Raw genomic sequence first — 26181 nt, 5'->3', positions numbered from 1 at the left:
ACATCACACGACAAGCATCCCACAGCATGAATAGGAATGGCCCGCAGTGTCGGTTTTATGATCGGAAACAACAGCGGAGACGGGTGGTAGCAGGAGTGGTCAAGTGACGCGACGGACAAGTGTGGGCTGCAGTATTAAAAAACACAGTGTCCTTAGTAGGATCGGAAGGCTGTATGATAGGTATGTCCAAGCCTTCAGAGGTGACCCATGAGCCAATCCCTTGTGTGTAATGTTGTGCCCAAATATTTGGTTCTGATTATCTCTCACATAGATGTTTTTATAGTGCTTGGTCTGGATATTTTGTTTCATTTGACCTGATTGATCTCGTTAATTTCTTGATTATTTTATTTTTTAATTAGCATATCACTATGAATCACGATTTATTCAATGTCTTGAATTAGTCACTGAAGGTCGTTCCATGCCATTATCATATTTTCCTAGACATAAAAGTATTTCGTATTTAAGTATGTTACCATTATATATTTATTGTACATGTATGTTTTCTATTATTATTATTCTGTAAAGTGCATTGTGTAATAAATGATCTTATATAAAATGTTTTAATTGTAGTTATATATTTCTAGAACTAATAATTGTCACTTTTCAAGTATTTTCCTGTCACCATAAAATTTTTCAACATGTTTATGCTTTTTAAAAAATCGTTAATAAACTTAACTAAAATTCATTATAGATTTTGTCATTTTTATACGGAGAATATATCATGCTTTAAACGAACTAGTGTTTTAAATTATAATAAATATTATTAATAGAGTAATAAAACCTATACTGGAGATATTGTTACGCAATAAATATCATCAAATATACCAACATCAGTTTCTAGTGGAATACAGCAGTTAAAAAACACAGTGCCTCTGCCGCTGTTCTTAAGATACCAGGACATGCACCCCATTTACTTTACCGTTAGTTGCCTCAGTCTGGGTTGTTCCTACTTTCCCTCTCGTTTTTATGTAATATTGCCTGTAAGTGAGGCACCGGTCCAGAATAACCCCAAGATAATATCCGGCAGGCCGCACATGAAAGAAACATGAAACGTGAAACATTAAACGTGAAACATGAAACAAATAAATTGTAAAAAAAGTAACCGTTTCATGTGATATGCTAATCGATGAAACAAAAATAAAATTTTTATAGTCGGCAATGGATAGTGACGTGGTCGTTGCTGTCGGCGGCGCACTTTAATTGCTTTTTAATATCAAAGAAACGTGAAACATAAAACGTGAAACATGAAACAAATAAATTGTGAAGAATGAAACCGTTTCATGTTATATAGTGTAGGAAACAGAGGTTGAACTTCGCAAATAACTCCGGTTTTATTTTTTTTTCTAGTGTATCAAGGGGTGCTTTTAATGAGACTAACTTTTTCTTAAAAGATTTTGCCCGAGAACACCAATTTTCATCCCTTTAAATGGGGTAGTTTGTGGTTTTTGCGAAACGTAGCCCTTCCTGTACGTTATTGCAAAAAATTCCCTAATACAAATACGAAGAGGACTATATTTCCTACAATTTCCTACAAATCCTATCCTACGTAGGAACCTACGCGACAGCATATATCTATCACATACCGTTTAGCGGAGGTGGCGCCCCAAAGTTGACGTGTTGTTAAAAAAGATGTTTAAAAAAAAATTATTTTTCCCTAACCTTAATGGGAATCAAGAAGCAACCCAGCGGCAATTAATCACAAATAAATGTCTGATTTTTTGGTATACGTTTCATTTAAGGACAATTGTCCATTTTTTTATTTATTTTTTTATTTTTTTTTATTTTTATAACAAGGCCTTTGATAAAGTGCGGCATGATCAGCTAATCAGACTCCTGGCAGAAAAGAATTTAGATAAACGAGACATTCGACTAATAGCAAATATGTACTACAATCAGAAAGCAGTAGTGAGAGTAGAGAATAATACCACTGAAGAAATTGAAATAAAGCGAGTGTGAGACAAGGGTGTATACTGTCACCAACCCTGTTTAATCTCTATTCCGAAGACGTAATGAATAGAACACTCTCTGAGCAATCCATAGGTATTAAAATAAATGGTGTTAGATTAAACAATCTGAGATTTGCCGACGACACCCTTCTGATCGCAGAAACACTTGAAGAGCTACAGACATTGGTGAATAAGATAGCAGACTGCAGTGAAAAATATGGACTATAAAATAATAAATTATGGTTTTGCTTGTTTTCGATTCAGAGGGTTGCACACCCGCCAGTGGCGTAGCGTGAGTGTCGGCTGCCCTGGGCGGAGGACAATTTTGCCGCCCTCTTATTTCGGTATTTTAATTTAATGTATATGTATACTATACATTATATACATTAATTATAGAGAACTTTATGGCGAGAACAGTCATCATTGTTTTGCATTATACAGGTTAGATTTTAACTAAAAAAGTTTATCTAAGTTTTACAATCACGTTTAATAATTCTCTGTCAATATTATCTGCAAAGCATTTACTTTCTGACCGCACAATTTTATGTTAAGTCCCCTTGTTTGTAAATATTTTTGTGCATCATTCACTTCATGTAGCACCGGTTGCTACAGGCCCAAAAAACAAAGAAATGAAAATGACTGTATCGAAACTAGCATCTGTTCTAGTGTTTAAGCTTTCCCATGCCTCTGTCAGTTTTTCCAAAGTGACGAGAATGTCTTTGAAATGATGCCATGTCACATTTGCGGCATATTTTTTAAGAAGCTTTTGCATGTAGCTGCTATCATAACTTCCCAACGATGTGCCGATGAGGAAAAAAAGAATAGCAACTTTCTAAAGTGCCAAAAAATTTACTGAATCCACCTCAACTGAGGCAGCGTGTAAACAAACTAGGTTTAACGAACGATTTGAGCAAGGTACGAATTCAGCTTTTAGGGCAGATTAGGCTTTTAGGGAATTCAGCAGAATTTAGGGTTTATTTCTTGAATTCTTTGCTGAACTCCTGAATACTTTCCAGCCATAACAGCAGCATTATCATATGCATGGCCTCTACAGTTGCTTATATCTAGGCCATCAGCTTGAATCTTGTCCAAATCATCTTTGAAATTCCTTCAGTAGTTTTTTCTTTAATTTCAATGAACTCTACAAAAGATTCCATTACTTTTACTTCCTGGTTTTCAATTACTACGTATCTTAATACCTGACTCGTTTGATCTTTATGAGAAAGATCTGGAGTGCTGTCGAATATAATTGAATAATACTTAGCCTTTTTATTTGCCCGATGATATGTTGGCGAACATTATTTCTTAAAATGGCAATAAATTCGTTTTGTATTTATGGTGACATATAACATAACACATTTTAGAACTTACATGATGTTCACGAAGTACAGGATCGTATTTTGCAATTAAATTAACCAATTCTAAAAAGTTTCCTCTATTGGTACTGGTGTCGTTTTCTATATGTCCACGTATAAAAGTAAATTTGTAGTAAAGCCAAATTTTGTTTGGTAAGGAATCTTATAATATCAAACATTCTGATAAGAAAAAAAAGCGTCTCACTTCCAACATGTGAACAAGTCATATCCAGACCTCCGATGTTACCTAGGGCAAATTATATAATATTTTAAACATCCAGGCTTAAGGTAGCATTTTATACCTATGTTTCCTTGACGGACTACTTTCACTGGGCTTTGACCCACATATTTTTGTATAATACCATCTTGGTGGTTAGCATGTACATTGCACGTAAGCACTGATGATGACTGGTAAACCAGTCGAAAACTAGTTATGTGAATTTGATGTGGCCCTTTTGAGGGTTTTTTAAATATACCTTTTATAGAGGATTTATTGTTTTTTGTATCACATGGTATACAGCCAACTAAAGGAAAACTTTTTCCTTATGGATTCTGATAAGAATTTCCTGCCATTTCCTTATTTCTTTTGCCACTATGTCTTGCTCTTTTTTGTCAATAGTCTGTCCTTTTTGAAGTCTGCTCTCCAACTCCTTCCATTTTCAATAATTTTGGATGTGTAGTGCACTTGATTCGTGACTTGAAACCTTAGGATTTAATTTCCACCAAGTATTGAATCCATCAGGTGAGCAAAATAATGATGCTTTAGTACATGATGCATCCAAGTACGTAAAACTTTTTCGCCGTTAGTCAATGTACGGTAAAACCATCCCTTAGTAAGCCGTCTTGTCTCTGCTTTTGATTCTAAAGATTCCGTGCTCCTTTCAATCGGTCCGAATTTGTAGTTGCGATAAAAATATAAAATGGTTCATATATTTACAAAATACTTTATTATTTATTGTTAAATTTTGCCGCCCCCTAAAAGTGCCGCCCGGGGCGGGCCGCCCCTGCCGCCCCCACTACGCTACGCCACTGACACCCGCTAGACAGGCTGTTTCTACCATTTCAGGCGTCATCAGTAGCTTTTGTTAGCGTGCACACCTCTGAATCGAAAAATAGCTCTACCATCATTTTAAAGGGAATCTGAAAAATAATTAAAATTTCCCATTAGACGCGATACAGCGACATCTCATAACAAATTGAAGAGTCTCAGATGCAGAATCCACCAATTTAATAAAAATTGAAATGGTAAATAGTAATTTAAACCTGAGACTTTTCGCGTTGGAAGTTCTTACTGGTACATCCTTAATCTGCCACTTTTTCAATTAATAAGACAGCAGACAACGAATATAGAAAACGAAAGGGAAACGATCACATTCCGCCTTCATTCGTCTCGGAAAAGGACAGCAGAGGAACTTTCAGTACTCAAACCGAGTAAAGGAAATAAAACAATAAATGATGGTTTTGCTTGTTTTCGATTCAGAGGGTTGCACACCCGCTAGACAGGCTGTTTCTACCATTTCAGGCGTCATCAGTAGCTTTTGTTAGCGTGCACACCTCTGAATCGAAAAATAGCTCCACCATCATTTTAAAGGGAATCTGAAAAATAATTCAAATTTCCCATTAGACGCGATACAGCGACATCTCATAACAAATTGAAGAGTCTCAGATGCAGAATCCACCAATTTAATAAAAATTAAAATGGTAAATAGTAATTTAAACCTGAGACTTTTCGCGTTGAAAGTCGTCTTTCACGTTTCATCTTTTCAAATTGGTGGATTCTGAGACATCTGAGACTCTTCAATTTAATATGGACTATCTTTGAACAAACTAAATTTATGGTAATATCGAAATGAACACGAAATGTCCAAAATTTATATTTACACAATCTTTTCGAACGAGTTAGCAAATACAAATATTTAGGCACTTTTGTAAATGAAGACAACGATAGCTCAGCAGAAATCAAAATAAGAATAGAAAAAGCCAGATCCATATTCACTAAAATGAAGAGAGTGTTCTGTGGAAGAGATTTGAGCCTTGAAATGAAATTTCGCCTGATGAGATGTTGCGTACTTTCTGTGCTGTTCTACGGAATGGAGTCATGGACGCTGAAAATATTGATATAAAAAAATTGGAGGCATTAGAACTGTGGATGTATCGCAGAATCTTGAGAATATCATGGACGGAGAGAGTCACAAACGTCGAGGTCTTGAGAAGAATGAATAAAGAAAAGGGAGTCATATTTACGATCAAAAAACGAAAACTGCAATACTTGGGACACATTACAAGAGGCGAAATATATGAACTGCTTCGAATAATAATTATGCAGGGGAAGATAGCAGAAAAAAGATCCATATGAAGAAGACGAAACTCCTGGCTAAAGAATCTACGGGAATGGTATAGCTGTAGCAATGGTATAGCTGTAGCAACATCGGTTACCCATGTACAAGTATTATTTACAAATTTGTATAATTCACCCCATATTTACCCCGAAACCACCCAAAAAAAAGGAAAATGAATAAAGAAAATATGCAAAAATTGAGTGTGGGCCATCACTGTGGCTTTAAGGTGCAAAGAAAGTAAAATATGTATAGGTCATAATATGTAGCAGACAGTGTGTTCTTTTATTTGTCATAAGTATTTTATTAATAAAATGAATAGGCGACGAAAAAAAAAAAAAAAAACAAAAGCTCGAGCCTGCCAAAGCATTTCTGAGGTTTGCGGCGCCATTGTGCCGTAACGGTTGCTTACACGAAAAAAATGCATAGGACCTTATTTGTAGAGAAAATAGAGGTCTTTAATTCTGTATAAGCGTTGTTTCAAAAAAATATATAGGCAATGAGAAAATCGTAAAAACATGCTTGCCAAATCTATTTTCAGGAATAGGGGTAGTTTCCGCAGGGATGTTGCAATAACCATAATATATATGTATTTATATAAAACCCTACTGATGGAGTAGGATTTTTCCCTACCCCCTTTAAAGAAATAAAAATGGGTGTTCCGGGGCAAATTTAAAAAAAAAGTTAGTCTCATAATAAGCACCCAGAAAAAAATATACCAGAAATGTACACTCTTAATAGTCCAAGGCGCATCTGTTTTGAGATGGACGTTGAGAGGTGACTCAAAGTTTTTAGCAGAAATTGCTTGAAAATAACAAATAATAATATTTGAGTTATCTTCCCACTCAAAATGGTCCGGAACATTGTTTAAATAATCAAAATGTCAAAATATGAAGGAAAAATTCGATTTTTTATTGGTTTTTTGATTTTAACTTTAAAACTGTTCATTTCTGAGAAAGTTGTATTGCCATAAAAGTTGAATAATTAAATTTACTACAATACAGAATTGGTTAAAAATTAAAAAAATAGTCACACTTGTTGCAAAATAGCAATAATTGTGAAAAAAACCGTACAAAAACAAGTATTCGCATTTTTCGTTTTTCAACCATTTATTCTACACTTAGGACCTTCATATTTTACCCAGAAAAACTTTATGATATAGTAAAATAACACTGTAAATTTCATTAAGATCGGTTTAATAGATTTTGCAAAATAAATTTTGTAATCCAGCTTTCGCAAAAAAGTTCATTTTTTAAAATTGTTGCAGGACTGAAAATAAAGCAGATAGCAAGTTGATTTTTTTGCTTATAGAAGTGTACTGCACCTTTCATTTGCAATTTGCAAAATTAAAATCGATTAATTACCACGGGGCGTCAGGAAATTTTTTAAATATACATTAATTTTTGGTGCTACGCGCAGGACAGCGGTGTTCGATTCACACAAGTTTTTTGACACAAGTCACCAAAATTTCTTCCAATCTTTATCTAATATATTATTTTCTTATACTCTATATTTTGTTGTATTTAATATTTTAATTCCACAAAAATCAAACTAATTTTATTATTGTTTGTGAAATATTGTTTAAACAATTGCATATATTTAAAAATAATAAACTTTTATTCACTAAGTTAAAATATATGAACAAAGAAAGTTTTTGCTAAAAAGTGTTATTTCAAAGTAGAGTATGTGTTTTTATTTTGCAATAAACAAATTTATTTATTTATATCGAAATGTAATAAAAATTAAAATGTATCAATTATTATCAAAGGTCATTGGAATGTCCAATCAGAGCAAACTATCCGCTGTCCTGCGCGTAGCACCAATAATTAATGTTTATTTAAAAAAATTCCTGACGCCGTGGTTGTTAATCGATTTTAGTTCATTGCAACAACACCGATCAGAGTAAATAAACAACAAAATTTGTGAAAAGTTTGTTATTCAATTCAAATGAAAGGTACAGTACACTTCTATAAGCAAAAAAATGCCATCTGCTTTATTTTCAGTCCTGTAACATTTTACAAAATTTATTTTGCAAAATCTATTGAACCGATCTTAATGAAATTTACAGTATTGTTTTACTGTATCATAAAGTTCTTCTGGGTGAAATATGAAGGTCCTAAGTGTAGCATAAATGGTCGAAAAACGTAAAATGCGAATATTTGTTTTTGTATGGTTTTTTCGCAATTATTGCCATTTTGCAACAAGGGTGACTATTTTATAAATTACTAACCAATTCTATATTGTAGGAAATTTAATTATGCAACTTTTATGTCCGTGCAACTTTTCTCGGAAATAAATACTTTTAAAGTTATAATCAAAAAACCAAGAAAAAATCGAATTTTTCTTTAATTTTTTGACATTTTGATTATAACAATGTTTCGGACCTTTTTGAGAGGGAGGATAACTCAAATATTATTATTATTATTATATTATATTATTATTTGAGTTATTTTCAAGCAATTTCTGCAAAAAAATTTGAGTCACCTCTCAACGTCCAAATGTACCTACTAATATTTTTACAGATGCGCCCTGGTCTATAATGAATTAAACTACTCGCCAAGTTAATTTAGAGATTTTTAGTGTATTTAGACAGAATGCTGCATTTTTATGAATGTTTTGCATTAAATATTGTTAGTTTTAGACTGGCAAATTAAAAAAAATCTTAGTCAGAAAAGTAATAGTGTAGTGCAACCTTTAGAAAACACTTAGCCAAAAACCAACTTAAACAGATATAAACATAATTGCATTGGTAAGTTTTGTCTTATTTAGTTACACAATATATTATGTAATACTTCACAATTATAATAATAATACACAATTATTTACAAAGGTAAGTGCTGCACTCGTTCTGCTACGGAATGGTTTAAAAACTTTTGAATTTGAGATTTTGTATAAGTATGTTATAAGGTTAAATACAATAAAATCTCAATAAATTTAAATTTTTCAGGTATTGTCTTTGGCAACTGTGGCAAAAGGTAAACAATGCATTTTTAATAAATAGTCCAAAAATATATACTTTACTATTACATAATAGCGTAATCACATAGTTAGACAGTGTGGCAAAGCCAAATGAAATAAATTCCTTATATCGTGAGTGAGCGATTTTGGAAGTAAATCCCGAAACATGGCGCGGTGACTCTTTATTTCCATGTACAGCAAAATCTGCCGATTGCTGTTAGGCTAAGGCTTCACGGGCGACAAAATTGCGCTAGCAGTAGCCGTAAAACGAACTTAAGGTTCCGCGGAACGGAATAGGAATAGCCGAACTGAACCGACCACAGAACTTGTGCGTAGTCGGTTCAGTTCGGCTATTCCTATTCCGTTCCGCGGAACCTTAAGTTCGTTTTACGGTTACTGCTAACGTAAATTTGTCGCCCGTGGAGCCTTGGCCGAGCCGACCGGTCCTAGCGGATTCAGTGCGCGACCTCCTTTATCCTTGTGCGCCCATCAGTGCCACCCAAACAAAACCTGGATTCATCACTGAAGCAGACAAAATTTCATTGGTCATTCCAGTTTTGCCGAGCTCTGCACCATTATAAGCGTCGAACCTTATACTGTGGTGTCAAAGGTAACACCAAAAGCGGACGGTAAGCTCTCAGTCCCATTCCAAGTAATTTTTGATTAACTATTCTTCTTGCTACTACCCTCCGTGAAGCTGGAACTAAACGATCTTTTACTTGATGTACACTGTCCCCTCTCTTTCTGAGAGCAAGAAGTCTAAGGCAAGCCGCACACCAAAGAAACATGAATCGAAAAACATGAAACATGAAACGAAAAACATGTCTCATGAAAAGAAAACACTGCTAAACAAATCTCAAAGTCCGTCTATCAATGAAACTAGTGTGATTCATGCTCATGACACATTTTTATTTTCGGATAGTCTCATAAATGGCCGGACGTATATTTGCTTAGCAGTGGTTTATTTCCATGAAACGTAATTTACGTTTCATGTTTCTTTGATGTGCGGCCTTAGATGGAGAAAATCACGGCCTTGCAATATTGTAGGACGTCCAGATTTCAACGTCTTCGTGAAATTTTTTGTAAACAAAACCGGCCTCTTTCATGTCCACAATGAGTCCTTTTCGAAGTCGCTTAAAAAACGATGAAATTGTCGACGACCACGAACTCTTGGCATTTTAAATTTTTGGATAAATCAGAAAGAATCCAAAATGACTAAAAATTACAAACAAACTAAATTAAATACACAGAAATAAAGATAAATTTCTTATCTTTTTTGTTTTTGAGAAAAGAAAGAGAAAAAACTTCAGTTAAAAAGAAGATAGCGAGGTAAATCCTTTATCAAATACATATTATATATTTGTAGATAAGACTTATAGTAGGGGAGAAAAGTATGCTAAATTTGCAGTAACTCGAGCGCTATGGGGAGCTATTAGGTTGTGAAGAGTAGGTCCTAAAACCAAAAAAAAAGTTAAGTAAAGTTTTACATTTTAGTGGGAGCTTCTATTTAAGATTTTAAAGTAACCCCCACCCCACCTCCTTGGGGGGTCGTCTTTAGTGCCATTCGATAGATTTTTTAAAAATATTAAATAAGTGTATTTTTCAGTTTTTCGATCTTATGTTCATTTCGTGAAATATCGCGGGATTCGTATTTAAAATTTTAAACTTACCCCCACCCCTCTCCGTGGGGAGTCGTGTTTGGTATAATTCGATAGATTTTTGAAAAATATTGAGCAGGTATTTTTTAGTTTTTCGATCTGTCGTTCATTTCGCGAAATATTCGCTTTTTTCTTGTGAAATTTTGAAACTCGACCATTTCATTACGCCCCGCTCAAATTGTTAGATTTTTGCATGTGTCACTGTTTTGCATGTACTTAACCTACCTTAATCTGACGATTTCGAGTTTTTCTAAGGATATATTTTTTTTTCGCCCCACCCCCCTTAACGAACTCCCCTGTATTAATAGCCAATATATGGTAGAGGTACATTTACAGGGTACAAGGTTTCTCCCCATGTGATAATCTGACGCGCTCGAGTAACTGCAAAAATCCCCGCTTGGGCTCCCCTATTGTTACAAAGGAATAATACTTTGATCTACTTGATCTTACTTTTGATCTAAATAAATAACCGTATACAAAATGTTGCATTTTTTTTGGCCATCAGTATACTTTATAATTGAAAAACTATATAGACAAGGCGGAAACGGCGGGTTCGTTGGGAAAAACATTCCCATGAGATATTCTTGCATAATCACATTTGTGAGACATCCCAGAATAAGGTTCAAGAAGTCGCCCACGTGAAAAGTGGGCCAATTTTTTTGTAACAATTTTATTTTAATCAAATTGCAAAAATCAATATTTTGGCCCGGACTATTTTTTTTAGGTTTTTTGGACCATTCTGGACAAAAAAGCTCTCTTATAATTTTTCTCTAAAGTTGATCTTTTTCGAGTTATAAGCAATTTAAAATTTGAAAAACGCGAAAATGGCTATTTTTAAGACTTAATAACTCGGTTAAAAATTATTATTATGAAAGTCAGAAAGTGACTAAATCAAAGTTTAAAGTCGCCGCTACATAATTCTGAAGAAATATGTGTCATTAATTTACTACTAAGCTGTTATTTTTAGTTAATAACAATGAACGGTTAGATCGTATTGACGCCGTTGTAAATGTGAGTGCGAGTAAGATGCACAATTGGACTGCTGGAATGGCTTCTCTCTCGCACTCAGAATTTACAGTGGCCGCACACGTGCATGGTGCTTATTATTATTACAGTGGAACCTCGATAACTCGGATTAATCGGGACCGCGGCCGATCCGGGTTATCGAAAATCCGGGTTAGCCGGAGAATATAGTAAAAATTAATAAATAACCTCCATTACAATTACAAAAACATGAAACACATATGCACAGTACACATCTAAATTACGTATAGTTGTATAGAGTGTAGAGTTTTGTTCATTTGGTAAAAAACTCAGTCATACTGTAGAGATGTACCGACACCATAATATGGTAGGTCTGGATCCTGCGTACAAAAAAAAATTGATAAATAGCAAGCTGAAAATTTGTTATTAGCTTAAGGGTGTCTAGTCGGACAAACATTAATATATGGGAACACTGGAACAGGGGAAGTTTTAACTGTGGAACAGGTTAAAAATTTGGAACGGTCAGACCACGAAAACGGCACATGTATTTTTTCCGACAGAACAGACTTAAACTCTCCGAACAGAGATTAAACTCTCATGCAAAAATCAGACTGCTATTTATCACCAAATTGGCGTTTTAATGAGTGGAACATGTAGAATATGTCAAATGACAGGAATTATGACAGGTAATAAATAGCAGTCTGATTTTTGCATGAGAGTTTAATCTCTGTTCGGAGAGTTTAAGTCTGTTCTGTCGGACAAAACAAATGTGCCATTTTCGTGTTCTGACCGTTCCAAATTTTTGACCTGTTCCACAATTAAAACTGCCCCTGTTCCAGTGTTCTCATATATCAAAGTTTATCCGACTAGACACCCTTAAGCTATTAATAAATTTTTAGCTTGCTATTAATCAACTTTTTTTTCATACGCGGGATCCAGACCTATGGTAGCATAATATCATATTATGATGCTGCAATAAATTTATTTTAAAGATTCGTCTTTATCAATCCTACCTAATGTTTCTAGTTTCTTTTCCATTGTCACTGCAACATTTTTACGTTTTGTTACCATTACGTAGACAAAGCAAACACAATCTGAAGCACGATTACATTACAGAACGGAAGTGATTAATAGGCTGTACTACACACAATACAAGAATTTTTAAATAGTCACGTCTTTTTTAAACAATGCTAAGACAGTTTGACATAAATAAAGAAAAAGGAATACAGACAGGTGTCTGTTCTTTCCGATAAGCTGAGACGGTCGCTCTGGCTGCCGCCGTGTGCATGAATCATTTTTACTATTGTACTTATGTGTTCAAATTACACAAATACACATTATCTCTGAAATATTATTTGGCCTACATACATTTTTATTTGATAAAATTGTTAAATTGTTTATTTGTTAAATTTTTGTCTGATGAAAATCGGTCCGGGTTAGCCGGACTTCCGGGTTATCGGGGCCGACTTATCGGGGTTCCACTGTACTTAAAAATAACAGCTTAGTAATAAAATAATGACAAAAATTTCTTCAGGATCTTGTAGGGGGGCTTTAAACTTTGATTTAGTCATATATTGACTTTCATAATAATAACTTTTAACCGAGTTATTAAGCCTTGAAAATCGCCATTTTTCGTTTTTTTTTTTCAATTTTAAATTGCTTATAAGTCGAAAACGATCAACTGTAGCGAAAAATTATAAGAGACCTTTTTTTTGTCCAGAATGGTCCAAAAAATTAAAGAAAAAATTGTTCGGGCCAAAAATATTGATTCTTGCAATTTGATTAAAAAAAATTGTTAAAAAAAATTGGCCCACTTTTCACGTGGGCGACTTCTTGAACCTTATTTTGGGATATCTCACGAATGTGATTATGCAAAAAAATCTCATGGGAATATTTTTCCCTTCGAACCCGCCGTTTTCGCCTTGTCTAATAGGATTTTAAGTAGCTCGTTTATCTTAGAGTTTCTGGATAATATAAAACTTCATCGAAGCTATAATTTGTTTGAAACATTATGATATATGCGTCAGTGAATGGTTTTATCATCGTTTTCGTTAAAATATTTAAAATCTATAAATACCTCTAAAATAACTGAAATTAGAATTTATGAAATATTCAGGAAAATGATATGAAAACCTTAAAAGACTTATTCAAGAAATATATAATATACTTATTCTTTTACAGCGGTACACACACAACAAGGTAAATCCCAAGAAAAATGAGATTTTCGGAGTAGGGTGCTCATGTCATAAGATTAAAGAGGTCTCACCTTGTGGAGGCGGTACCTCCCCGATCTCCAGTGGGGACTCCGAGGGGACCAATCGCAGCAGACATAACGTTGGGAAGACTTTACATGTTTTTAATCTTGGATACCCTGGCAAATCGGGCATACGGGAGGCCTTTCTGCTATGATTCCGCTTTCGTATGGGTGGTGTTAAGCGCCTTTCTCCCTTAATAGAAGGCTGCCGATTTAACAAACGGCCTTTACCTTACTCACCCGCCGAGCACCTGGAGAATCTGGCCATCAAACCCTTGCCTAAGGGTAAGAACAGAACTAGTGGGTGGCGGTGGAGGTGGAAGTGAAGGTCGCGGTCGATGTCGACATCCATGTAAAACAAACACATTGTAGTACTTACTTACTTTCCGTGTCCGGAACACCAACAACTTTAAATTCTATATTTCCAATGGTTGGCCACATAGATGGCCCTGTCATTTGCTATAATTAAGTCTTGTTCTGTGCAGGTCTCTCTCATCTCTGTGCATGATAGTAGATGCCGGCTGGTCTGAACCGCGCCACAGTCGCAGGTATCGTCCTATTGGTATCCCCATTTTTTCAGGTTACTAGCGCAACGTGAAACGCCGGTTCTTAGTCTGTTTAGCGCTTTCCAAGTCGGATACGGTAAATTGTGTCCAGCAGCCATTTCCTCCGAGGGAGGAAAATGTGTCGCGGTAGCTGACGCTTGCCATAGGTGTATTCGGCGCGTCTCTGGCGCTTCGGGGATGGATCTTGATGTTTTCAGGAAGCTTTTCCGAGATCTTAGTCTGCTTGGCTGAGTTTGGTGGTCATATAAGGGGTGTCTTCGGTCCGTCTCCTGCTTTTTCCGTTCTACCTCTGACGTGACCTTCCTCCTGATAGGTGGTGGAGCAATTCCAGCAATGGGGTATACCTCTTCGATAGGTGTCGGTTTCAGGCAACCCGATATTATACGGACCGTTTCATTTAGAGCCACGTCGACGTTCTTTGCGTGAGCAGAGTTTGCCCATACTGGTGCTTCAAACTCCGCGGCCGAAAAACATAATGCCAAGGCAGAAGTGCGGAGAGTGTGTGGTTGTGCTCCCCATTTTGTATTAGTTAGCTTGCGGATGATATTATTTCTGGCACTTACTTTCTTCTTGACATATTGACAGTGGTATCGGTAAGACAGAGTTCTATCCAGACGGACGCCAAGGTATTTTGGCGACTTGTTGTGTTCCAGCATCTGACCACGCTATTCCACCTCCAGCGACCTTCGGGCATGCTTGTTTCTCAGGTGGAAAGCACATACCTGGGTTTTTGTGGGATTGGGTTTCAGATGGTTTTTATCATAGTATAGAGCTAAGTCTCCCAGGGCATCTGTCAGTTTCACTTCGACTTCATTGAAGGTTCTTCCCTGAGCTGCCACCGCTGTATCATCAGCGTAAATAAATTGCCTTGTTTGTTGGTGTATGGGTTGGTCGTTGGTGTATATGTTGTATAGAATCGGCGCGAGGACACTTCCCTGTGGTAGCCCATTTTTTTGGTCCCTCCACCGACTGTTCTTGGACTGGAGCGTTACGTAGAAGCGTCTATTCTGGAGGAGACATTTCACTAACCTTGTTAGTCGGAAATCCTTTGTAGTTTCGTAGAGTTTTGCGAGTAGCCGTTGATGGTTAACTGTATCATAGGCGGCAGTTAGGTCTATGAACGCTACTCCTGTTATTTCCTTCCGTTCAAAACCATCTTCAATATGTTGGGTGAGATTAAGAATTTGACTGCAGCAGCACTTTCCGGGCCTGAATCCTGCTTGTTCTGGAATAATTTTAGTCTCCACATATTCTGCGATCCGGTTCAGTATCATTCTTTCAAAAACCTTGAAAAGGTGGCACAAGAGAGATACAGGTCTAAAACTCTTTGTATCCGCCGGATCCTTCCCTGGTTTTAAGAGGGCTACCACTCTAGCTTTCCTCCAGATTTTGGGGATTTGTAATGTACGGATGCAGCAATTCATCATTTTTACGAGCCACTCTACGGTTTTTAGTCCAAAGTTCTTTATTTGCTCTGTTCGTATGTCGTCCAGGCCAGCCGCTTTATTATCTTTCATTTGATGGATCGCGCCTCTCATCTCCTCTAGACAAAAAGAGGTACCTAGAACATCTCTTTCTTCGTCGATATTCCGTTGAGCTCTCACCTTGTTCTTTCTTGATGTCGTCTTACCGTTCATTAGAAGATGATGGGCTATCTGATCGGGTGTGACTTCTGTCATGTTGACTGCCGGAGCAGCGGGATCGTTGCCAAGATTCCGAATCAGCTTCCAGGCACGTCTGCTGTTTTGTTTCATGTCCAGACTCGTGACCAGCTTGCACCACCTTTCCGTTCTGTTGGCGGATATCGCATGTAACATTTCCTGCCCAGCCTGTATTGTCGCTTCCGAGAAAGGGTCTTCTTCATATAGCTGTTCGTATCTGTTAAGTAGGGGTTTAGATTCTTCATTGAGCCCCGCTATGTACTCAGTTCGACAACTTCTAGGGATAAATTTCCGTGATACTTGCTTTACGATTTCTACAAATTTATCGTATGAATCAGGGCAAGGTTCTAGCTGGGAAACTTCTTGATCCAATGTTTCAGAGAATTTTTCCCATTTTGCTTTAGTAAAGTTGAACCTTCTCTTGAAAGGAACAATTTCGTATCTGATTGCCGCGTTGGAAAGACAAATTATTGGTCTGTGCTGTGTCTTTGGGAGGGCGCTTCCAACGATTTTTGTCACCTGGTCTCCAATTCTGTCGCTGACAAATATATTGTCTGGGTTGTAACCTCTGCGCCATCTTCCGCTGTTGAAAGACGCAGGCTGCTTTGGATCGTGAATAAGTTTTAGGTTCATGCTTTCAGCCCATTTTTCTAGTTCTTCGCCATTGGAATCTGTTTCGTTGTAACCCCACGCGACACTGTGACAGTTGAAGTCACCCAGTACGAATTTGATTTGCTGTGATTGAAAGTTATTCGGTTCCTCAAAAGCAAAGTCAGCGTTTGGTGGTTTGTAGATTGACGTTACTGTACAGGAGTTTATCTCCACTGTGAGGATCTCGATGTCATTTTGATCTGTTAGAGATGTGAATGCTACGTCGATATCTGGTCTGACGAAGACTGCGCTACCATATTGGTCGTGTGGTCTCTCCAGTATGAGCTTCATAACCCGAATCCTTGGTCTGCGGCTTGCAGTACCTCTATGGGTTTCTTGAACCAGTAGAACATCGACACCATGTTCTCTGCACATATTAGACAATAGGTCTTCTTTATCTGCTGATAGTCCTTCAATATTAATTGAGGTCGTGATCAAAAATGGCCTTGATAAAGACCGTTTTGATTTTGATTGCATCTGTGTTGTTGGTGCACCGGTGTTGAAAGGATTAGCCGACATTACTCGTTTCCAGGGGACGCCGGATTGTATTCACAAGTGATCACAATCTACGTGGAGGCTCCTTTCATGTCCCCCACATGATAGTGAATGGTAGAGAACAGAGCAGGTAAATCGCGGTGGAAGTTTAGCGCGATGCCATTCAGGAGGTTTACATCGATGCTTTTTAAAATAAAAATAGTTTGTTTTACATGGGTGTCTACTGCGCGGCCTACAAGGATGCTTCCCTGTGATTCGTCCGTTCCAAGCCAAGTTGTCATTACCTGCGCTATCTGAGTTGATACTTTTTATATAATCCCTTTTTTGTATTCAGTTTATTTTTGAATTTCTAAAGTAATTAAATTCAAACAATTTTTGAAATATGAAGGAGGATCTGATTATATACAGCTGACATTTCATCACTATCATCACTTGACTGACACAACATCGCAAAAGGACAGTCTTTTTGTTATTCAAATTTCATTAAACTACTTTACTTGATAGTGATTCTAGCTCGACTGACAGCGCAGGTGACCTCCTTGCTATGTGCTGTTGACATCGACCGCGACTTAACTAGTAGCATCCACCGCGACCTACACCTCCACCTCGACCTACTTGTTCTGTTCTTACCCTAACGTTACACGGCTTTAATGCTCAGGATTAACAGTTGCTTCATCTGCGGTACTTTACTGGTGGAAAAAGAAAAATTTCTAGCCTCTTTATGATAACTTAACACTCAGATAGAAATTGCTCAGGTGACCTCCTTGCTATGTGCTATCGACATCGACCCCGACTTAACTAGTAGCATCCACCGCGTCCTACACCTCCACCTCGACCTACTTGTTCTGTTCTTACCCTAACGTTAGACGGCTTTAATGCTCAGGATTAACAGTTGTTTCATCTGCGGTACTTTGCTGGTGGAAAAAGAAAAATTTCTTGCCTCTTTATGATAACTTAACACTCAGATAGAAATTGTTTAAATGTTGTGAAGTACCTAGTAGTGTTTACCTAGGGGGAGGTCTGCATTCTCAGTTGTATAGTGTTTTTACATGCCTCGTGTATGTTTTTATATTTTTATAAATTTTTTTTCATAAAATTAGTTATTCTATATTATTTATTAACCTATTCTAACTACTTCACTTGCCAGGTCCGGTGCAATGCCAACCCATAGAGTCCCATTTCCTACTACAACTGCCTTTTCATGTTGAACTCTTCGAGTTGATACCTTACAATTTGGTGACTGAGCCCCTGTGCCTCGCCAGTCTATTTTCATGGCAGTTAGGCAAGTTTATTAGACTTTCATTTGGAAGATTTTTTAGTTTGTTGAAGATTCCGTACTCTTTCTCATTTATTTTTATGTGGGAATGTTCAGTTCAAGCCTCCCTTGTAATGTGGTTATAATTTGCTACTTGAACTTTTTCCTGTTGGATTTACAAGTTTGCCCCAAGCTAATGATATATTTATTATAGCTGGTATCATAACGTTGTGTGCCATTCTTAACTTCGTTTTCAGCCTTAAACTGTTATATTTTCCAATAAGAGATCCTAACATGCTTCTTAATGTCTTGCTCTTAGTGATAGCGCTGCTGACATGTAATATATATATATATATATATATATATATATATATATATATATATCGTTCTTTTGTCCAGTAGTTCTCTTAAATATTTTGTGAAAGATAAAGTGAAAGAAAGGCAATTTATGTTTTATTTCGCGTCAGAGGCAAGGCATAATCTGCAGACAGCCACTGTTTCTGGTATAACCTTCATCAGTACAGATGCTCCCCGCCTCTGAATCAACACAAAACCAAATTTAAGGAAAATTCCAAAGATAAATTAAAATCTTCAATTTTTCTACCTTTACTCAGATTGTGAGTACTAAGAACCATTTCTTGTACCTTTTCCTATATGAAGGAAAACGGGATGTGATTGAATATTGTAGAATCCTTTCAGTTTTCTATTTCGTCGTCTCTTTGCCTGGTAAATTGTAGAAGGCAGAGATGCAGGATGTTAACAAATAATGGTTCTAATTAAGGAAGGTTTCTAGATTTAAATTAGTGTATATTATATTTTTAATAATGTGTTCTGTATCTGAGACCTTCCTACTTTTTATTATCTTAAATATTTTGCTTGGTCAGACCATTCTATCTGTGAGTTGAACTTCTTTACTTGGCGGTCAGAACTTCCGAATTTTTTTGGAACATGACTGCTTGTGATTTGTCGTGGATTAATGCTATTTTACATTAAATGCACCTATTTTCCATTAAAAACTAATTTAAAGCAGGTTTCATTAATCCTATAATCCTCTAGGTTTGGGCCCAGACTTCTCGCTCCAATTGCTGCGTCATCGGAATACATACTGAGCATGGTTTGAGGGTTGGTTGGTGTCTCTGCGGTGCATATATGGTATTCAGAAATGGTGACAGTACTGCCCGTTGTGGCATACCAGTCTCAATCATTCCGACTTCAGAGAGGACATGTCCTATCCTGTGTTCCTATATTCCAAAGTTGTAATAGTTGGGACACATTATGAGAGATTAAAACTATAAACTAAAACTGTGAACGAAATTTAATGCAGGATAAAACCAAAGGTAGAAGAAGCGAAGACGTAAAATACTGTGGCTACGCAATCTCCCTAAATGGCTTGGCTCAATTCAATTTTGCCTCAATTTTGCCTCTAGTTCAATTGAAGTTTTCACATGCGTAACCTACAAATTATGATTTCTATAATGATTTCCAATTATTCCGATTACATCCGGCAGTGGAATTGAAGGAGAAAAAGAAAAAGAAGAAGAATAGATAAATGTCATATCATGACAATGCTAGAAGAAGTTATGGTGAAAACCTTGTTAGGTTAGGTACAAGTTTTTCCGGAATACCAGTAATATGTCAACGAGAAAAGACAAATTCCAATAACTACTCAGTTTCTTCTTCTTGTTCCTCTTTATAAGCAATTCTTTTTGTTCATTGGCGGATTGGTACCTCTATGGAAGATTGTCACTCCATCTTTTGCATGGTCGGCCGATACTTCTTCTACCGATTGATGATTTATTTCTTGCTATTTGACCACACGTATCTCCCCCATTCTGCTTATGTGGTTATTTCATTCTTTTACTTATTTAGTATCCACTCGTTTATATACTTCTCCTTCTTCTTCTTCTTTTTGTATAGACATGACTCTGCCTGTTTTTTTCAATGTGCCTCTAGTAAGTTGTCGTTCCATCGTTTTCGTGGTCTTCCCACTGATCGTCTTCCTATTGGGGAACAGTCTCTCGCTGTCCTTACTACTCTATTTGTTGTCATTCGGCTTATGTGGTGATTCCATTATATTCTTCTGATTCTTACCCAGTTATTAATGTTGTCCACCTTGCATTTCTGTCGTAAATAATTACTTCGCATATCTATAAGTTTATATATTCTATATGTATACTCTACGTTAGTTATATTTGCTTCTATGTAATGTCTTCACTTCTCTTTCGATCTCTCAGCCTATTTTCTGCAATTCTTCTCAGTACTCTCATTCCTGCCATTTCTAGTATTGTTTGTGTTGTGGCTGAATCGTGTCTTGTTTCTGATGCATATGTTATAGTCAAAGCCCGAATTTCAGGCACTCCTAGGTTTGACTAGGCAAGCCTCAGGTCCGACTGACGGTCTTAGTTAAAGCCCGAAATAAATTACAGTTTTGGACTTTGAATAGTCAAACCTAGGAGAGACTATAACAGCCGGTTTCCGAAAGGACGATCATCTCAAAAATTATGTAATCGATGGTTAATCGTTGATCAAATGCATTTTGAGTTTCAATAACACCAGTTAAACGGGAGTTCAATAACAGTCGATCATATGATTTAACAAACGATTAATCGTTAGTTAACAGCCGATCATAAGTGTTTTGAGTTTCCGAAACGCTGATTAACCAATTTCGCATGTCACACGGCGACCAAAAGGAACTGTCACCTAATTTGAGGTTATTGGTTGATTAAAGGGCTGTTAATGTTTATAAATAGTTGTTTAGAGTTATTAAATAGAGTTTTTTAGTTATTATATAGGTTAAATAGTTATTAAATAGAGGGTATTTTAGTGTTTACTTAAAATTATTAGTGAGAAGAACCAATAAAGAATTGGAAGAACTATATCAAGAGCCAACGATTACGACGACGATCAAAGCACAGAGAATACGATACTTGGGGCACATAGAGAGAATGGGAAGTAAACGAATGCCAAAAATGGTACTTTCACGAAGACCAATACAAAAGAGGAGGAAAGGCAGGCCAAGGAAAAGATGGAAGGACAGTGTATATGAAGACTTGAAGAAAAGTAACATTGAGAGATGGAAAGAACTAGCATTGGACAGAAGGAGATGGAGAGAGGTGGTGAAGGAGTGTGTAAAAAGACTGAAGTGTATTTAAATAAAATTTATAAGTTATATTAAGTTATTTACTATATTATTTATGTAATCAGAAATGTAAACATTTTAGCCCTAGGCCTACAAGGCCTGTTGCGCTTAATAAATAAATAAATAAATCAAATTATTAGTTATTTAATTATAATTTAATTTTTAAAATTAAATATATAGTGTAATTATACAGTGAGCACGTAAAGGTTGGAATAAATTCATTTTTTCATGAATGGGCAATTTTGGAAATAAATCCCGAAACAGGTCAATTTTTATTTTTAAGTTACGACTTTTTGGCCTATATGTCATACTAGTGACGTCACCCATCTGGGCGTCATGACGTTATCCATGACTTTTTTAAACGAGAATAGGGGCCTTGTGATAGCTCATCTGAAAGGTAAGTTAATTCTCTATTCAGTAATATAAACAATAACATAATTATTTATAGAGGCTGTCCAAAAAAAATTTTAATTAAATTTATTAACATAAAAAGAAGAATGTCTGTAATTTATTTAATTCAAAATACATTTTACTGCTATCAGAATACAGGAAAAAAATGTTTATTTGACAAATAAATATTGTTTTTTGCTTAAATTCAATATTAAAGCAGCCACCCACCTGCCTCTTGACACTTTGAACATTTAATTTAAGCGAAAAGCAAAGAATATTTTTCAAATAAACATTTCTTTCTGTTTTCTAAGAGCAGTAAAATGTATTTTGAATTAAATAAATGACATATTATATTCTTCTTTTTATGTCAATAAATTTAATCAAAAAAATTTTTTTTGGGCAGCCTGTATAAGTAATTATGTTAATGTTTATATTACTGATTAGAAAATTCAATTACCTTTCAAATGAGCCACCACACGACCAATATTCTAATTTAAAAAAATCATTGATGACGTAATCATGCCCAGATGGGTGACGTCACTAGTATGATAATAATGCCAAAAAGTCGTAATTTAAAAATAAAAATTAACCTTTCTGGATTTTTTTCCAAAATCGTCCATTCTCGAGAAAATTAATTTATTCCAACCTTTACATGCTCACTGTATGTTGGGCCACACATGTAGATGGTGCTACAGAGGAGCATTAGTTCAGCTCTATTTCAACATATTGTGTTAGTGTGAAAATAAAAAAATAATGTTTAATTTTAAATATTTAATTTAGAATTACTACTTACCTTTTGTTAAATAATTAAATAAAATAAGGACTCACTACATGGCAAGTAAGCAGATGCACCATCTGCAACTGTTGTATAAAGATTAGATTTGGTTGCCAACTAAATCCAACATTGGGATATGCAATATGATATCTGCTTGATATCACATACAATAGATGACATGAAGAACGTGATAAGGAAGCTGGAGGGAAAGGCAGATGAGGTTGGTCTTAAAATCATCACTAATAAGATAGTAGAGATGAGAATAGGAATAAGTGAGCATGGTAAACTATACATCAATCAAGAAGAAATAAAACAGGTTAAAGAATTCTGCTATCTTGATAGTATAATAGTGCAAAAGTTGGAGTTCAGGCAAACATTAAACATAGAATAGGAAAAAGAACAACAGACAACAGGCCTTTGAAATCCTCTCATATCATATCTCAACATAAATTAGCCAAAACACATTTAATAGTATCATCAAATCAATACTACTATATGTGAGGGATACTACGATATGGGAGTGAGACATGAACAATATCAGAAGGAAATGCAAGGAAGAGTTTTTGTAAATAGATTCCCACAAAATATTCTGAAGATGTATTGGCCCAACACCATAACAAATGAAGAATTGTGGAATGCATTAAGACAAAGAAGCAGAGGATGAAGCTAGTAGGTAATAACTCATTCTAACAGGTGGGTAAATAAACTTTGAAAAACACATTTTGATTAATTTTATTATTTAAAGAAATTACAATTTTTATTTAAAATTACTTTATTAGGTACATACCTAACCACTATTACCGAATAATTTATTGACATCGAATTTTTTTATTTGAAGCTCTACTTCTAAAATTTCTTTTTTTCTTGTTGAAAAATACTATCTTACTTCTTTTTTCTAGTCTTGCTGTTTCAATTTTTTTTGTAAAAGATACATTAAGGGTTTCGCTCCCTACATCTTTTACTTTTTTATTTTTTGAACGAGCCTGAGACATCTTGGCTGTCTTCTTGGGCAGGACAGCAGTTGTCGTGGGTGTACTGAGCAGCACAGTGGAAGTAGAGGGTACATTGGATGTCTGCTATGTGTCTTCCAATTGTAGGTAATCTACTTCCACTTGACTGTCTTGTGCAACTATAAAAATAAAAAAAAATTCAATTGTTTTAGATGTACCAGATAGTTTTTTCTTTATAAAAAAAATCTTTCTCGAATTAAGTAGGTAGTTACTTTTATTTATATACTTTAGCTATCTTAATAGCTAAGTGAATAATCTACCTTAATTTAGAATTGGAATAAATAATTATAATAATTAATTCATATTAATAATATTTATTGATATTAATTCTCATATTTTGAGTTTGCTTAAATTTGGTTTACAAAAGATCTTTTTTTTGTTTAATGATGTCTATAGATAGGCACAAGGTCTGGCTATGGGGAACCGCTTATCACCCTTGTTCTCAGATTTATTATTGATCAACATAGAAATAATATCTTTAACAATCAAACTTTAAACAATAATACCTTTCAAAAAATCTTAAATTGACTTAGAACTGTAGGATACAATATCCAATTTAGATGGAAATCTTTCAGATGCCAAAAACATTCTAGATTCACTCAAAAACTTACATCCGGATGTACATACTTACGGAAACAATGGATAAACTTAAGTTAATCTTTAGAAAACCGACTAGACCGACTATACCATACCTCCCTCTTCTAATCATCCTTTTTAACAGAAGGTGGCTTCTTTCTATTGCTACATCCATAGAATACATAAACCTAGCATTATCAGATAATAGTTTTAAATAGTTAAACTAATGGTCACTCTACTACATTTGTGGATAACGTGCTGAACAAAAAAATGTTCTAATTCAGAAGTTTTGTCCAGATCAAGACCATATACAGGTTATTGTTCAGATAATATTGGAAATATTGATCAAGCTTTATATATATAAATAAATTTAAAATTAGTTACCTTTATTTAAATAAATTAATAAAATAAGGACTCACCAGATGTGAAGAAACCAGATGCACTGTCACAACTGTTGGGTAAAGGTTGGATTTGATTGCCAATCAAACTCAACATTTGTGCTCCTACATCTGTGAGACGAGGCCTAAATGTGCCACCACCTGTTGCAAGTATGTCTTTCTGAAAACAATTCATTAGTTCATTACTGATTAAGAAATGAAAGGGTTAAAATCAAAGTGGTGTAAGTCATATTCTTGAAATGATGTAAGCCCTATTTTATAATCTTGATATTATATAGACAGACCTCTTCAGAGAAAAAGTGGTGTGTAAGTTTTTACTGTAAATACTTACACCACTTTTCCTGATGAAAAAATGTCTATTTATCAAAGTTATAAAGCAAGACTTCCATCATTTCACAAATATGACTTACACCTCTTTGGCGTTAACACCCTCAAATACTAAACTTCTATTGTCTCAACACTAGGTTAGTTCCCATCATAAAATTAGTTTCATTGGATTATATTTTTATAAAAATATTTCACTCAGAAATAGTGTAATTCGACTGACCTGGTGTTAAGAGCTTTAAATTTAAGTATACCTACTTTGTCCGCAGTTTGGTCTCTCTTCAACTGGTCCAAAACCTTCTGCTCATTATATTTTTGAATCTGCAATGTAATTAATCCATATAGCTCTAAATCAACCGAAAGTTTTATACACTTACATTTTCCTCTGCTACTTTTTGGCTAGTGACCCTTTTTAAGTTTATATATGCAGTGTTCAGCTGCTTGGGAGTTCTGGGAAATTCAGCGCTATTTTTCCCAGGTTTCATTGTTTTGGTTGGTGGACATAGCATTGGTACATTATTTGTTTTCAATTTAATATGCTTGTATCTGAAAACAAAAATACAATTAGAAATTTGTTCTGTAAGTTAGAAAATTTCGTACTTACTTTCCAATTATTTCCAACAGCAAACATTTCTCTCTCTCTCTCTCAGTATAATTTTTGCGTGGAGGATTTCCGTTTGTATTGCTCATTTTTAATATATTTTTTAATTATATAAATTATGTAGTTATTTACTATGGATTGAAATTTTTTGGTTATAAAATGAAATTTTGAAGGATGACAGCCGATTGTGACAGTATCGATACCAAATCGTATGTCAGATAATCGATTTTCTACGATCATATAATTTTAAGATGATCGACGTTTGAGAAACTCGTCACTGGTTAACAGTTGATCAAATCTAACAGCTCGATTAGATGATCGAAGATTTGAATAACGTTTCGGAAACCGGCTGTAAGTTGGTCAGGCAAAGGTCGAAATTTAATTTTATGTTTGACTAGTCAAACCCCGATCAGCTATTAAAATGTCGCAATTTGTTAGATTAGGTTTAATAAAACGTCAGTTTTTAATTTTGATGTTTATTATTTGTATACTGTCGTAATTAAAATTAAAAAAAAAATAGTGTTTATTCTCACATGTTGAGGCAGTAGGTATGGCATTTAGAGTTGCACAATACGTTAGACCTTTTACACTTACATGATTTTGAAGAGCAGTTTCCTTATTACAGTAACATTTTATAAAGCCTTGTCTTCCAAGTTTAGAATCTTTTGTTCTAATTTCTCTTAGAGACAGCTTAACATCTGGAACATCTTCGAAATTAGGAAAATTCTCTTGTCTTATTTGATTTCTTGAAAAAATTGTGTTTATTCTTCCGTATTTTATACGAACTCTATATAAACCGTCAGTCAATTTTTTTGATCTTGTATGATACCCAAAATATTTCGAACATCT

The 26181-nt window shown here is 35.3% G+C and overlaps 2 protein-coding genes across 2 annotated transcripts in view; one reads left to right on the top strand and one right to left on the bottom strand.

The window, feature by feature from the left end:
- The window catches only part of LOC114343764 (protein PFC0760c), a 260163-nt gene that overhangs the window by 45762 nt on the left and 188220 nt on the right, over positions 1-26181 (top strand). The gene's annotated exons all lie outside the window — the stretch shown is intronic.
- On the bottom strand, positions 23140-25683 carry LOC126880148 (uncharacterized). Its single transcript, XM_050643893.1, has 5 exons — positions 25336-25683; positions 25109-25277; positions 24990-25052; positions 24429-24567; positions 23140-23552 (listed from the first exon to the last, which is right to left on the bottom strand). Exons 1-5 carry the CDS (start codon positions 25419-25421, stop codon positions 23500-23502), a joined length of 510 nt encoding a protein of 169 aa, XP_050499850.1. The 5' UTR covers positions 25422-25683; the 3' UTR covers positions 23140-23499.

This window comes from Diabrotica virgifera, chromosome 2 (genome assembly GCF_917563875.1).
Source record: "Diabrotica virgifera virgifera chromosome 2, PGI_DIABVI_V3a".
NCBI classification, from domain to species: domain Eukaryota; kingdom Metazoa; phylum Arthropoda; class Insecta; order Coleoptera; family Chrysomelidae; genus Diabrotica; species Diabrotica virgifera.
Note: the sequence above shows the minus strand (reverse complement) of the source record. Positions and strands in the feature narration are given on the sequence as shown.